The sequence below is a fragment of the Natator depressus genome, chromosome 1, assembly GCF_965152275.1.
Source record: "Natator depressus isolate rNatDep1 chromosome 1, rNatDep2.hap1, whole genome shotgun sequence".
NCBI lineage: Eukaryota > Metazoa > Chordata > Testudines > Cheloniidae > Natator > Natator depressus.
The window spans coordinates 214476715-214492185 of record NC_134234.1 but is presented as its reverse complement, the minus strand read 5'-3'; the positions used below and the strand labels follow the sequence as shown (position 1 = coordinate 214492185).

Below are 15471 nucleotides of genomic sequence, written 5' to 3'. Positions count from 1 at the left end.
CGCCCAAAGCAGAGAGCTGGGCAGGAGTTGCCGCTGTGGGAGGAGTGCAGGGCTGGCTTGGGCTCCAGCCCCGCTCCCTCTGGTGGCCTCCCCTCTGCACCAGGCTGGCATTAGGATTGGGGTGCCAGAGTGGGGTGTTCTGCCTCTCAGCAGTTTAGGATAGTGCATCCCCTCAACCAGAGGCTGCATCCACCCCTGCTTTTCACTAAATTCCCTGCAGAGTATTGGTGTATTATTTGTGCTCTGGGCCCAGATTCTCAAAGGTATTTAGGCCCCTAACTTGCTTCAAAATCAGTGGAAGTTGGGAGCCCATGTACCTCTGAGGACCTGGGCCATGGTGTCCAGAGCTAAACTCAGTATTCCAGGGGAGAGCCGCACCAGGTCCATAGAGAGAGCAATTATCAACTCCCAGTTCCGTGATGGTATGTCAGGGCACATCCAGATTCCCTTCATGGTTTAGAAGTGTGAGGAACAACACTGGGTGATAGAGCTGATCTCACAGGTTTTCTCTCCATCCTCAACCTCCAGGGGATATCATGGGCACAGCCTTACAGAACTTACACCAGCTACTTCGTTTGCCCTTTGGCTGTGGTGAACAGAACATGGTCATGTTTGCTCCAAACATCTTTGTACTCCAATACTTGGAGAAGACAAAACAGGCTACACCAGAGATTAGAAACAAGGCACTGGAATTCATGAAGACTGGTAAGGAGTGCCCTTCTTTCTCCTCCTCTGGTATAAGGAAGATGCTCTACATCATGGCTGAGGGGCATTGGCTGAGCTGTGTGGGGAGCCCAAGACTGGAATAGCAGGGCTGCAGGGCAGGACTGAGGGGCATTGGGAGAACTGTGGGGATCTGTTCCATAACAAGATGCCACAAGGAATAAGCCTCATGGAAGGAAAGACCATGCTTTCTAACAAGCAGCAGTTATACAGAATGACAAGTCCTCTATAGTTAAAATTAAGACCAGCTTCCTGCTTAAAGCTTGACTGTTCTAAGTGCTCTAAAATCCATACAGTTAAGCAGATTGCCTTGAAAACTGGTGTACATCTTGGGGATTTGGTGTAAGGGCAGAGATCCAAATTTGGGGCCATTTGACCAAGGGGTTCCTGAGATACAGCCACCAGGAAGAAAATCAGCTTTTCTGAAAATTCACATGTTCTGGCAACATTTTTTTGCTCACAGCTAGAGATCAAACCAGGGCTTAGATCGTTGCACCAGGGTCTTCCACACCCAAGGGTTACCTCAACAGTGCATGGTACCGACCAGCCCTTTGGGGGAAATCAGATTTAAATGCGTTTTGAAAAAGAGTTTGCTTCTCCAGTGAGGTGTGCTAAGGCTCAGGCACCTGTTCAAGCTGCCAGGATCTGATAGGGAACGAGCTGCTCGCTGTAGGTGTGAGGCAATCCGGTGCCATTCCACAGCCGGGCTATAATCCAGGGGGTGCTGCAAGAACCTCAGGATTGAGAGACCATCCCCATTCCTCCTGTCTCCCCAGGTTACCAGCGCCAGCTGCTCTACAAACACGACAATGGCTCCTACAGTGCCTTTGGGAAGCGCGATGCTGAGGGCAACACCTGGTAAGTGAGCAGAACTGGGGCCATCCAGCCACACCCATGGCCAGGAGTATGAATGGTATGAACCTTCCTGCTTCTGAGGCCAATAGATACAAAAATCCTCTCTCCTCTGCTCTCTGTTTGCAGGCTGACGGCTTTTGTGGCCCGGTCCTTCGGCCAGGCCAGCTCCTACCTGTACATCGATGAGCAGCACATACAGGATGCTGTCCGCTGGCTGGGACAGAACCAGCTGCCCAGCGGCTGCTTCCAGAGTGTGGGGAAGCTCTTCAACAATGCCCTGAAGGTATGGACACTGGAGGAGTGGGAGAAGCCCCAGTAGTGGGGAGGAGAGCTGGATCCCTGGCAGTGCCCACAGAACAGCTCTCTGCTCCCACTTGCCACAGGGAAACACTCTCCCACCACATTGCTAGCTAGAATGAATGGTAATTGAAATGAGTGTGTTATAACATCAGTGTCCTCTCCCTTACTGCTTTGATCTCCTCTGGATCTCCTCAGGGGATCACCTCTGAATCTGAAAAGTGACTATCAGAATGGCACCATGGGGTACCATGTTCATTGTCTCTGGGAGAATCCACATCAAATGGGCTCTGTTTACAAAATAAAGATACTTTTTCTAACGAATACCTCAGAAAGCCCAGCCTAGGCTCAGAGGGTCAATCTGGGCTCTTTTCTTCTCTCACATCATCACCTGCCATAAAGGTTCTGCAGAGCACATTGAATTCTCATTGACACCTGTGCAGACCCTTTTCATTAAGTTTGCATGGCTGTAAATGATAGAGACTGAGAAAAACCATTCTGCTGATGACACACAGGCAGGAATAGAGCCCAGTTCTCTCTCTGGGCTATGCTAGCTCTGCAGGGCCAGCAGAAGAAGGCATCAAAGCCAGCAGTTCTGACTGAGGACACACAGGAAGCCGGTCGAAGAAAGGGACATTTTTACACAGTCACTTTTCAGAGTAGAACTGCACTTGCAGTAGAACAACTGACTGCAAATTGGTGGAGTGAAGCAGCAAATAAGCCTTGTGCAAAGTGAGTTTTTCCCCCCTGAGGCAGTATTGCCTGAGCCTTAAACCTGGGTTTTACTCTCGTTTACTCCCGCGTGAGTGTGGAGCCCCTGCATTGATATTAGTGGAGTGAGTTACTGCAGATTCGTGCTGGTCTCACTGAGAGGAGAATCTGGCCCTTACTGTGCGCAGCTTGTAACAAAAGATGCGAAAGTTTTTTCTAATCAGCTAGAGTTCCTTGAGTCTGTCAGAGAGAAAAGGCGCAGCTCAGGCTCCAAGCCAGCTTTCTATCAACAAGATGGGGAGCTCCACTTTCCCTCTCTGAGTACCATGGAACTGTAACTGTCACATTCCCTGGCTTTCCTCTGAATGCCAGATTGGCCCTGCAGGCTCAGCCCTGCCTTGTTCCTTTACACTGGGAGAGACCTGAGCGGGAAGTTCCCTTTCTGCTGTCTGGTGTTTCAGGAAGGGTGGCTGCACCCAGCCACAAAGAGATCTAAGTCTCCAATCTCCTTTCCCAATATGTCCCCAAGAGGAAGCAGAACCTCCTGTAAGGCATATATTGCTGTGACGCTTCCCGGAGTATACAGGGTTGTGAGGCATCTCTCTACCACCTGCCCTTAGTGTGAGGAAGCCTTGTCTGTGCCTGCCATGGGTCAGCTCCCAACTCCACTGGCAACACGAGTATTCCCCTTTAGGCTTCGCAAGGCTCATTGTCGCTCTACAGGTTAGAGATAGGCACACACCAGCCCACCAAGCATAGAATCATAGAATATCAGGGTTGGAAGGGACCTCAGGAGGTCATCTAGTCCAACCCCTGCTCAAAGCAGGACCAATCCCCAACTAAATCATCCCAGCCAGGGCTTTGTCAAGCCTGACCTTAAAAACCTCAAAGGAAGTCGATTCCACCACCTCTCTAGGTAACACATTCCAGTGCTTCACCACCCTCCTAGTGAAAAAGTTTTTCCTAATATCCAACCTAAACCTCCCCCACTGCAACTTGACACCATTACTCCTCGTTCTATCATCTGCTACCACTGAGAACAGTCTAGATTCATCCTCTTTGGAACCCCCTTTCAGGTAGTTGAAAGCAGCTATCAAATCCCCCCTCATTCTTCTCTTCCGCAGACTAAACAATCCCAGTTCCCTCAGCCTCTCCTCATAAGTCATGTGTTCCAGTCTCCTAAACATTTTTGTTGCCCTCCGCTGGACACTTTCCAACTTGTTCGTATCCTTCTTGTAGTGTGGGGCCCAAAACTGGACACAGTACTCCAGATGAGGCCTCACCAATGTCCAATAGAGGGGAACGATCACGTCCGTCGATCTGCTGGCAATGCCCCTACTTATACAGCCCAAAATGCCATTGGCCTTCTTGGCAACAACGGCACACTGTTGACTCAGATCCAGCTTCTCATCCACTATAACCCCTAGGTCCTTTTCTGCAGAACTGCTGCCTAGCCATTCAGTCCCTAGTCTGTAGCGGTGCATGGGATTCTTCAATCCTAAGTGCGAACAGTGAGAAGCAACCTGCACTGTGGCCACATTTTCATGCTCTGCAAATTGGGCTAGAGAAATCGTTAGCCAGAGAGGTTAATGAGAGGGGGTGCAGAGGCCTTATCTCAATACTAGGTCCTGATCTCCCTGAATCATGAGCCCTTTGGATTTTCTTGGTCTCTGGGATCCCAGAAAGGATTTGGCTCCAAAGAATCACACAATGCTCCATCAGTTGCAGCTTGGAGATTTGCTAGGCTCATAAATAATAGAGCTGAGCCTTAAACCTTCTTTGTCCATCTAACTGAGCCTCCCCAACTCCCTCTCCTGAGAAGCAGATCTGAATGTCCTCCTCTATATGTGCCTGGGGCTGTCTATGCACCTAGGATGAGTAAAGAAGAAGCCAAAGCTCTGAGACACATCCTCTGCACTACCGTTAATCTGACAGAGCTTTCCTTGTCTCTTACTGAGGAATGTCTGGAAGCACTTTCCACATGGCAAGGAAGTAATGCATGCCCCCTCTGCTCTTGTTTCACCTCTTTCTCCTGCCTCTCTGTGCACCCCACAGGGTGGTGTGGATGATGAGATCTCGCTGACAGCTTACATCACTGCCGCGCTGCTGGAGCTCCACCTGGAGAAGAATGTGAGTAGCTCCTGAATGTTCACAGGAGTTGGGGGAACCCTCCACCCGTCCTCCTTCCAGAGCCCCAGAGTACAGGGAATGGTCGGCCCGAGTTGGAGAAATCCACTGCCATTTCACTTCTGCTTTGTACGTCACCAGTATGGAGAAAGCAAAGGGCTGGTGATCCAGACCTGAAGAGCATCTCTTTGGGGAAGAATCTGCCAATCCCCTGCTTGGTGGATTTTGTGTGAAATTCAAAGTCCCAGGTTCTCATTTCCCCCCAAAGCTGCTGATTGTCACCATGGGACTGGAGGACCAAGATAATCTGATCAGAGTCAGGACATGACTGCAGTGGCCTTATCTCACAGTCCTGTGCTTTAGCCAAAAGAAATCCCCCTATCCCTAATAAACAGCAGGGCCCTCACTGGAAACCAGACTCTGTGTGTGAGTCAAACTTCCTTGGGAAATATCATACAAATAGTATCCACCTACCCAATGCAAGATGCAATATCTGAGCCACGCTTCCTTGAGAAATACCTTAATTAAATATGGGAACTGTTAGTATCCTACATTATTGGGAGGCTGGAATTAATAGGCCATGGGCCAGATTGTCATGCACTGGCTTTCATTCTCGCACCTGTAAATTGTAGTGTAAATAATCAGAAGTATAGTTTTTACCTACAGTTATGTGGGGGTGCACGTTCGGCTATCATTTAAACATCTAGCTACTGGCTTCAGTCAGGTGCTCAGATCTTCAAATGTGCCCGTAAAACTGCAGATACAAAACCCGAAACTCAGTTAATGATGGCGTGAAAATCTGGCCCTCTGACTCAATATTAAAGAGCCAGCCAACAGAACTTCCAAACCTGGGTGCTGAAAGTTAGGGTCCTTAATAAAAAAAAGCTCAGTTTTCCAAGCTACAGTACTCCCATCACTCCCATTGACTTCAAAGGGCACAGTGAGTGCTCAGTGCCTCTGAAAATAAGGTCATTTCTATTTAGGAGCCTCATCTTAGACATGCAGGTTTGAAAACTTTTTTCCAGGAGCATTACTGGGTACATCCACCTGACATGAATGCTGTACAGAAGTGACCACACACGGCCAGAGTCCTGTCCCAGGTTACAATGCTTCTCGTGGAAAACCCAGGATGATTCTTTTTCTGCAGTGTCTCTGGGTATGTCTACGTGGAGCTCGGGGTATGATTCCCAGCTCGAGCAGACATACCTGGCTGGCTCTGATCAAGCTAGTGCACTAAAAATAGAAGTGTTGCCGTGGCGACATGGGCAGCAATCTGCGTATGCTCCACATGTGATCCCACCTGAAACCCAAGATACGGACTTGGACACCACTCATGCCTCTTTGGCTACGACACTGCTATTTTTGGTGTGCTCGCTCAATGAGAGCTAGTAAGAATATGTCTACCCAAATAGGAAATTACACCTCCAACTCCAACAGAGACATACTCTGCTTCAGTTGTTTCCAAGCTTTACTCAGGGCCGTGAGGGGAGATCCTTCCATGGACATGTTCGTTAGATGTATTAGCATGACCGGGGGATTGAGAACAATTCCTGGAAGCTATACGTGGCCTAACCGCCTTCATGTTCCTTTCTAAGGGCACAATGGTGGATGACGCTTTACTCTGCCTCAAGAAGGCATCACATGATGTGAACAGCACCTACGCCCAGGCCTTGATGGCTTATGTCTTCACACTGGCCAAGGACATGGAGACAAGGCAGCAGCTCCTGGAACCATTAGACCAACAGGCTGGCAAACCTGGTATGGTGGCTTCTTTTAGTAGCTACTTGTTCCCAAAGAAAATTACTCTGGCTGTTGGTAACACCTGATCCTGACAAGTTCTGAGCACTGGCAACTTCCTGGGGTATCCGTGGGCCAAATCCTGAGGTCGTTATTCAGTTTGTTTTGCTATTCGTTGGGCAAACCCCCCGTTGAGGTGAAGTCAGTGAGAGTTCTGCCTGAGTAAGGACTAAGAGCTGGAGAATTTCAGTTAGACTTCTGTGTTCCTGATTAGGCTCTTCTGAAAATCCCACCCAGTAAGAACCAAATAAAGAACTGAATTTACAGGATGTGGCACACTGTAAATATACACCATATAATTAAATAGCAACAGGCACATTCAGCTTCATTTGGACTGAACTAAATTGGGAGTACCTCCACCGAGAACAATGGAGTTACACTGGAGTCAAACAGATGTGAGAGGAGAAAATCCTAGCTCTCTGACTGTGTATTCTGCCTAGTCTATCCAAGCATTTTAGTGCTCCCCGGGTAATCTTTAGAGACCTTAGACTACATTTGAGGGCTGTATCCACTGCTGTCCTGAAACCGAACCTTTTTTTCTCTTCCTCCCTTGGTTTCACTCGCTGGTGGTTTCTGTTCACTTAATGACGATAATTACAATTGGCACCCAAGTAGTTGAAGCCAGAGCCTCTTACTGAAAGACCTCAGAGATAAACTGTGGGTCAGATGAGTTGTATCGGCTCCAGAAAACCCTTTGCTGCTTCATGGAAAGACTGTTCTGCTTGTGTCACCTTGGAAGTAACTAATCACTAATCTTTCATGCCAGAACATTATTTGTTGCCATGGTAAATATCCCATATAAATATAATTAAGCAAATTACAGTACCTAGAGTCAGTGGGCCAAACCATATTGTCTTTACTTGGTTTTTATGTAGTCTTTGCTCCGTCAAATGCTCAGTGAAGCCAGTGGGAGGTTTGCCTGAATGAAAACGTCAGGTTAGAAAGTGGAGATTAGAAGGTAGAGAGGGCCCTCAACTTTCATCAACTTTAATGGTGGCCAGGGTACTCTGCGCATTGCAGGGTCAGCTCCTTAGGATTCTGTCCTTTCCGTGTGAACAAAGGCCACATGGAAATCACTCTGGGGATGTGTTGTTATATGGACTACAGGCTGATTAAAATCTCTGGTGGGTTCTGTTAGTTTAAAATCAAATTCCATGTCTTGGCCGAGGTGTGACTATAGTTACTGACCCCAAAGACCCTCCAGTTAACGATGTCCAGATATAGGTGTTACCAGATTCCACATATTCTTACCTTACCCACATGGAGTTCTTGAAGCGTTCCTTAGAAGTGAGGGGAGAGCTGGTAAGAGGGACTTAGGCTACTGGGCTTTACAATAAAACAGCCAGCCTGAGCTCTGGGACTTCACAAGGTGAGAGGGTCCCAGAGCCTGGGCTCCAGCCCAAGCCCAAACATTTACACAATAGTTTTACAGACCCACACTCTGAGCCCTGCGAGCTCGAGTCAGCTGACCCAGGCAAGCCGCCCATGTTTAATTGTGGTGCAGACGTACCCTGAGACCACAATGTGGCCCAGAGAGCTACCAGCTTCCGCCCTTTCTAGCTCTGTTTTCTAGCTTGTCGTCGTGAGGTCTGCACAGCCTTCACCTAAACGAGTCACTGTAAAAGCTTTTTTATTCTTTTTTCTCTCTTTCTTAAAGTGCATGGCCTGCTCTGAATAATGACTCTACTGTTCGCATTGTAGGTTCCCATGTCTGTCTCTCAGTGATTAAGCATTAAATGGGTTCCATGTCAAAGTTTTTGTTTTGAGCTGCCAGCCCTGCAAACACCCTCTTGGCTCTGAGAGTCAAGCTGGGCCCTTTCCTTCTCCCACATCATCATCTGCTACGAAGGTCCAGTGAGACAAACTCTGCCCTCGCTGATGCCAGGGCAGCTCCCTAATCTTTTGTGGGTTTGCTCTCGTGTCCCTGAAGAGACCTTACTCAATAATTCCATGGCTGCCCGAGAAGAACTGGAATCCTGCTCTCTCTGTCTGAGCCATGCTGGCTCTGCAGGGCCGATGGGGATGAAAAACGTGTTGTTGTTACCACTGAAGTCATGAAGCAAAGCTCCTGAGTGAGAAGGGGCCATTTTCACGTAGTCACTGTTCAGAGAACTGCACTTTAATACAAACAACCCTCTGTTGAAAGGCCACTATCATCTGGATTTGGGTCCAGAGCAGCTACCTGTGTGGCCCTGGAAGTGAACGGATCGGTGCTCTCAAGGGACAAGTGAAACCAGGCCCAGCAGTGTGCAATGTAATAACAAGAGGTTCAGGAGGAGCTACAGTCACTGCAATAGGAAGTGCCCCAGGCAGGTGGGAAGTGGACCCTCAGCCCCTGGGGGGCTCCAGAACATAGTGAGCTGCTGTTCTGTCAGACGTATGTTCTCTGTCACTCTTTCCCTCCCCCCTCAGGAGGGTACCTGTCCCAGGCAAAAGATGAGGACTCCTCTGAAGAGGTGATGGAAGATTCTTTGTCATCAATTGAGACTGTGGCCTACATCCTCCTAGCTCACATTTCCAAACCAGAGGTGTCAGCTGCAGAAATCACAGCTACCTCCCAGATTGTGCGCTGGCTCACCAATCAACGGAACCCCTATGGGGGCTTTATCTCCACTCAGGTACCACCCAGCTCCCTCAGAAATGGAGGGAGAGAGAGACACTGCATGCTTGGGAATCAGGGGCCATGAGTCTAACCTGGCAATGAAACCCTAAAGGTGGGGGGGTTACAAGTAACTTGCAGTGCTTGGAGGATTGGAGTGTCAATCCCCATGCTGGTGACCTGTGGTGAGGATCACACTGTAATGAGGGCTGGGGGTGGGAATCTGGCAGCTTGTGGCCTGGATGATGTAGATCTTTTTTGTTTGGGAGCTGAGAGTTGGAATCTTGGTACTGGTGCTGAAAGGGGTGCGGATCTCACCACATGGCAGGGCTGGAGTGTGCATGCTGGTGCGAGTGCCCCACAGCGCACAGACCCCCTCATTCCAAAGCTTTGACTCTTGATTGCAAAGAAGCAACACACACAGCAAGGTGCCTGTCTCTCTTTCCCCAGGACACAGTGGTTGCCCTTCAGGCCTTGGCCAGATACGCAGCCCTGACGTACCACGAGGCAGAAGGGGTAAAGGTGACGGTGAAATCCAAGGAGGGTTCCCAGCAGGAGTTCCATGTAGATAAGAATAACCAGCTGGTGCTGCAGCAGGCATCTCTCCAGCAAGTCCCAGGGGAGTACGTGGTGCAGGCAGTCGGGAATGGCTGTGTGTATGTGCAGGTGAGTGATGGCCCATTGGAGTCAATAGGAGTTTTGCCACTGACTCCCAAGGGAGCAGGATTTGGCCCAACTCACTCTGTGTATCTCTCGGTCTTTATTCTGTGTCTGGGTCTGCCTTTGACCCTGTCTATGCTAAAGGTTGAGCCTCAGGGGGCTTTGGCATGCTCACTTGAGGTAGTTACAGCGAACATGGCTTGAGTGCCTCCACACGACATCATTTCCCTGCAGGAGCATGTGTCAGCCCTGCTGGCCCATCCACAACTATTATGTTGTGCCCTGGTGTGTTGTGGGTGAATATGAGCAGTTCTTTATTCCTCGATTCTATGCAGCTATGATAAACCTCCTGAAGAACACAGGCCATATAATTTCACCCGTGGGTCCTGCATCAAGTCCCAGTAATCCTTGTAACTGCTGATGGGGCTGAGGACTGTGTCTACCTTTCCAATGGTGCATGGCCCTTGGGGATGTCATCCTTTACAGAGATGGGGAATGGAGGAATGCTGTCTAACCCTGATACACTGAGAGAGACCAGGTGGGTGAGATAGTATCTTTAGTTGTGTAGCACTCCCACAACACACCTTTCAAGATCCCGGGGTCCTACATATGGCTATCACAACACGTTTTGTACCTCATCCAGTGCACTAAATGCCCCAATAACAACTATGTGGGTGAAACCAGTCAATCACTACACTCTCGAATGAACTCACAAGGAAGACGATAAAAGACAAAACACCCTAACACTCGTGGGAAACCATTTTTCACAAAGCAGTCACTCCGTATCTGACCTCTCAGTCCTTGTCCTCAAAGGAAACCTGCACAACACGTTCTGAAGATGAGCCTGGGAGCTGAAATTCATAACTTTGCTAGATGCTAAAAAAACAAACATTGAATCCAAATACTAGATTTATGCCTCATTACAACAATCTATAATCCTTAATTCCTCCCCCCACTCCGTTTTTTTCTTCTCCTTTCCCACCTATGACTGGAGAGGTGTTCACTGGCCACTTCACCTTGAATGGTCCCTTGAAATATGTGTTAACTACTTATGCTAAACTATCAATTCCTTCTTGTATTTAGCTGACACTATGAGGGCTTGTCTGCACTTAACACTACAGCTGCGTTGCTGTAGCGTGTCAGTGAAGACGCTACCTACATGGACAGGAAAGGTTCCCCTGTCAGCGTAGGCACTCCTTCGCCCTGAGATGCAGTACCTATGTCAACAGGAGCATTCTCCCATTGATGTAGCACTGTCTACACCGGGGCTTAGATCCGTTTACCTGCATTGCTCAGGGGTGTGGATTTTTCACACCCCTGAGCAACCTAATGATACCAACCTAATTTCCTATAAAAGATATTACCTCACCCACCTTGTCTCTAATATCCTGGGACCAACATGGCTGCAACAATGCCTGATCCACTAACACAGTTAGTCCTGCCTATCTCCTTCGACCCCGGCTACCATCTGACAGCTGTGCAAAGCCAGGCTCATGGGCAGCTTCACCACAGAGTTATCCTTGGTGTAATCATTGAAGTCAAAGGCCTTATGCCAGGGATGTATTTGGCTCCATAGGTTAACCATGTTGTATATGGACACAAACCCTTGTGTGGGGTCAGCCAGGTACCAGCTGGCACAAACCAGTGAGAAGCCTGTGGTGTAGATGGGTCTGTTTACGTAGCGAGCCCCCAGGGCACTACATAGACAAATTCTTCCCCCCAGACGACGCTGCGCTATAATGTCCCTCCCCCAGAGAGCAAAGCGACCTTTGTCCTGGATGTGAAGACGGCACCTGAGGAGTGCAACCATGCTGCCAGGAAATACTTTGACCTCAATGTGCAAGTCAGGTACGGGATCCCTGCCTGCACTGCTTCCTGAGGGTCTCTCCCCTGGCTCCCTTTTTTGCAACAGGGCTGGGGCCAGCACATTGGCAACCCTGTGAAAAGCTACCCAATGGAACTCTATGGCAGTGGGGCCTGAGATGCACTGCCTGACCTTCTCCTCTTCCCCTGCTTCTCCCATATCACGTCAGCCCTTGTAATGTGTTCAGAACTGGGGCGGGGGGTGTGCGTAGGGGACAGCAGCTGCAGATTTCCTTTTACTTAGGAGAAGGCGGCAATTTGCATCATGCTGAGGGTCTCAAGTAACCTCCCAGAGATTTCAGTCAGCATGAAGCAGCTCTTGGGGCCCTGAGCAAAGAGCATCACGCTTGTAATGGGCCTCTAGGAGCAGGAGCTCCCCTCCTGCTGCAAGCTTATGGCAGCACGGGCTGGAGCAGCCCAGAGTCTATAGGCAGGACACTGCTGTTCAGGGGAGTCCTCAAGCAACCCCGCTGCTGTCTGAGAACCATGAGAGCACTGGGGAAGAGAGGGAACACGTGGAGGGAGGGGGAAGTCCAGTTCCCCCCACCCTCAATCTGCTGGATGGGGAGTATCCTGGTCCGTATTTCCCATGCTCCTGAGACTACTGGCTGCTCTGACCTCAAACAGCTTCAACCGTTCTCCCTCCTGAGGCCAGATGGCAAGAGGCAAGGGGCTGGGGACCAGGCCTGTCACCAGCTATGGAGCCTAAGATCTCTTATCACCTCTTGCTTGGTGACCCCGTCCCTGGGAAATGGAGACTGGGATGGGGGAGAGTGAAACACAAACCCTGACTGACCAATGTTACTTCAAAATGGACAAACCCTCTCCCACACTGATCAGGCAGGGTAGAGAGTAGGAGGGAGGGGTTTCTTGCTCTCTCTTCCATTGGCTGGAGGGGACGATTGGTTGCCATGTCAGGGTGGAACCAGCCTGTGTCTGGTGCAGGGATCCCATTTTTACCCTGTAACCAGGGTCACCTTTTCCAGAACTGGGTGATAGGGGGTGTTCATCACCCACTCCAAGGACTGCTACACTGACCGTCCCCCTCATTGCACCTTCTCTCCCATCTTCCTTCAGCTACGTCGGAGATCGAGAGAGCAGCAACATGGCCCTGATAGAGGCGACAATGCTCTCGGGGTTCGTCCCCATGAAGAAGTCCATGAAGAAGGTGAGATGTCTCTACCCCAACAGTCCTTCCCTGATCATATGGGGACCCTATGTTCCATGCATGGCTCAGTCAGAAACCACCAGCCCTTCAGGATGGTTTATGGAGAGATTTACACCCATGATACCTACTGTGTATTGAGACCCCACTAAACACAGAGAGGGGCCATATTCTCAGTTACATCATGAGGCAACATTGAGTCCAAAGGAGTTGCAGCACGACACGTCCCAGTGTATCTCCGAAAGTCAGCATTGCCATGCGGTCTGTCACAATGTCTAGGGATTTATCCTGAGGCAACACTGAGTCCAAGGCAGTTACACTATATCAGAAGGAAACCAGGAAGCTCTGTTGTGTGCTCCTGCTGAAGAGATCGAGCTGGGCTGCATTTATTTATGGGGGTATGTTCTAAACCTGACAGAGGCCCTCACCTTGTATCCTATGTTCTCACTGCAAACCCAGTGCTGTCGTAATCAGGGAGGCCACATTCTGCCTCATGGATGGGGGGGGGGGCAGCAAGTTTTCCAGCACACTCTCCTGTGCTGGAAAACTTGCTGCCCCCTCCCCCATCCATGAGGCAGAATTTGTTTATCTAATGGAGCAAAGGGATCTGCGAAATACAGTCATGGGAGGCCGGGGGGCATGGAGGAGGGAGAGGCTCTAAAGTGTCACACCCTCCATAGGCCAGGGCCATGAGATTCATTGGGCCTGGCTGTGATGTCACTCATTGCAGTTTTACACCTATGTAACACCATGGACACCTCATTCACACTGGCATGTGTGAGCTCACAATAAAGCCCAATGAGCTGATGCTAAACTGCGCTCATCTCTCCTGCTCCCTGGCAGCTGGAGAAGATGCCCCTGGTGAAGAAGACAGAGGTCCAGCCCGGTGAGGTCACCATCTACCTGGAGGAGGTGAGTGCAGTGCAGGCTCTATCAGTTCAACCTGCAGTCGGCGAGTGCCCATGAGACAACCAGGGTGCACAGGGTGGTGGGTACAGCTCGGGCTAAGGGCGAGCAGGAAAGAGTGAATGGGAGACCTGACTCTGCGGAGACTCTGCGGAGGGGAATTTCTTGGGGGTGGGAGAGATACAGTTGGGATTGGGGATGGGGTGAGCATGATCATAATCTTCCCATTCCCTTCACTGTCCTTCTGTAGCTGGACAAGTCTCCGCTCAGCTTCACCATCTCAGTGAAACAAGAGATCGAAGTGCAGAACCTGAAGCCAGCAACAGTGACGGTCTATGATTATTACCAACCAGGTAGGATCTTTCTATCAGATATAAATCACCACCCTTTCCTCTGCCCGCACACACAGCTCTGTCCCTTCCTCTCCATCCTGCCTTGCAGCCCCGCTGTTATTCCAGTCCTGGGGCCCTCACATACAACCTCCCAGACTTGACTTGCATAATGCCTTGATCATGTCCTGTTCCTCTCTTGAGCGCAGGCAGGCTGTCACCATGTTGGTTTTGTGATGTGGAGAAAACCAAACTTGATGCAGTTGTGGCCTGCTCTGGCTCTTAACTCAGGTCTCTGTACAAATGGAGCTTCTTCGTTAATCTGCTCTGTCACCTCCAGCTCCTCAGGTCTCCTGGCAATATTCGGCTTTTGTTTAATGAGACAGGAATGGGACTTTACATTTAAAGGGGCCTTTAACCTTGCAAACCCTGACCAATCAGGAGGCAGAATTTAAATTTATGCCTCTCATGAGTATTGTCGTCACCCCAGTGACCATTGATTAGTCTCCTTTCCCAAGGGATGTTGGGAAGATGCTTGTCCTGCCATCTAGGCACTGAAGAGAATGTGGCAGGGAACTGAAGTCACTAGGGATTGCTGTCCTAAAGGGGTGCAAGCTTGGGGTCTTGAGCAGTTCTGCATTTCACAGCAAATTATCCTCCCTCGTACAGGTGACAGTGTGATTACAGAATACAACGCCCCCTGCAGCTCAGGTAGGTATGGCATGGATACACCCCCGCAGGGGCAGCATATTGAGTGATTAGAGCAGGGAACCGGAAGTAGAACAAATGTGTACTATTCCTTGCTCTGCCACTGGACACATCACTGCACCTCCTTTTGCTCAGTTTCCCCATATGATGTGTACCCTAGCGGTGCAAAGCTCCACATCTCATTCCTGCATGACCCTAGCCATTCAGTCCTCTCTGATGTTGGACTGAATTTCAACCAGTGATGGAGACGTTATGGGATCTGTATCCAAGCCCCTGAGACCTGGTTAATGGGCTGGATCTGAACATGCCACCTAGAGATGAAAGACTATGTCCCCCATTTCCAATCCACTTTAACGATGCAGTCCCACACCATCCCAACTTAGCCCAGGACTGGAACTGGCCAGATGGATATTAGCGAAGACAGAGTATCTCATTCCCCGAGTCCTTTAAATTCATCCAGCATCGTGGATGTTCTTATTCTTTTGTTCTGCAGATGTCAAGAAGGAGGATTCCCAGTAAAGCCCTCTGGCTCTGGGCCCTGAATTCCTCAACCTGGGCATCACCGCTGGTAGGGGAAGAACTTTCCCGCTTTGGCCTCCTTTTCCTGCGAGGCTCATTTCTGGTCCCCTTTGCTTTCTCTCCTTCTTTTGATCTGCACCCATCTTCTCAAGGGGAAACCTGACTTGAGGTACAATAGTGTGGAACTGGGCTGTAACCCAGGAGAGCCAAAT

General features: G+C 49.7%; 1 protein-coding gene across 1 annotated transcript in view; it reads left to right on the top strand.

Moving 5' to 3' along the window:
* The window catches only part of LOC141974881 (alpha-2-macroglobulin-like protein 1), a 48966-nt gene extending 33707 nt beyond the window's left edge, over positions 1–15259 (top strand). The window contains exons 25-37 of the mRNA XM_074934915.1: positions 529–705; positions 1500–1581; positions 1705–1861; positions 4642–4716; positions 6309–6471; positions 8923–9128; positions 9560–9775; positions 11493–11617; positions 12710–12800; positions 13641–13709; positions 13954–14056; positions 14702–14743; positions 15234–15259. Coding sequence (XP_074791016.1) covers positions 529–705; positions 1500–1581; positions 1705–1861; positions 4642–4716; positions 6309–6471; positions 8923–9128; positions 9560–9775; positions 11493–11617; positions 12710–12800; positions 13641–13709; positions 13954–14056; positions 14702–14743; positions 15234–15259 — 1532 coding nt within the window. The remainder of the gene's footprint in view (positions 1–528; positions 706–1499; positions 1582–1704; positions 1862–4641; positions 4717–6308; positions 6472–8922; positions 9129–9559; positions 9776–11492; positions 11618–12709; positions 12801–13640; positions 13710–13953; positions 14057–14701; positions 14744–15233) is intronic.
* The last annotated feature ends 212 nt before the right edge of the window (positions 15260–15471 follow it).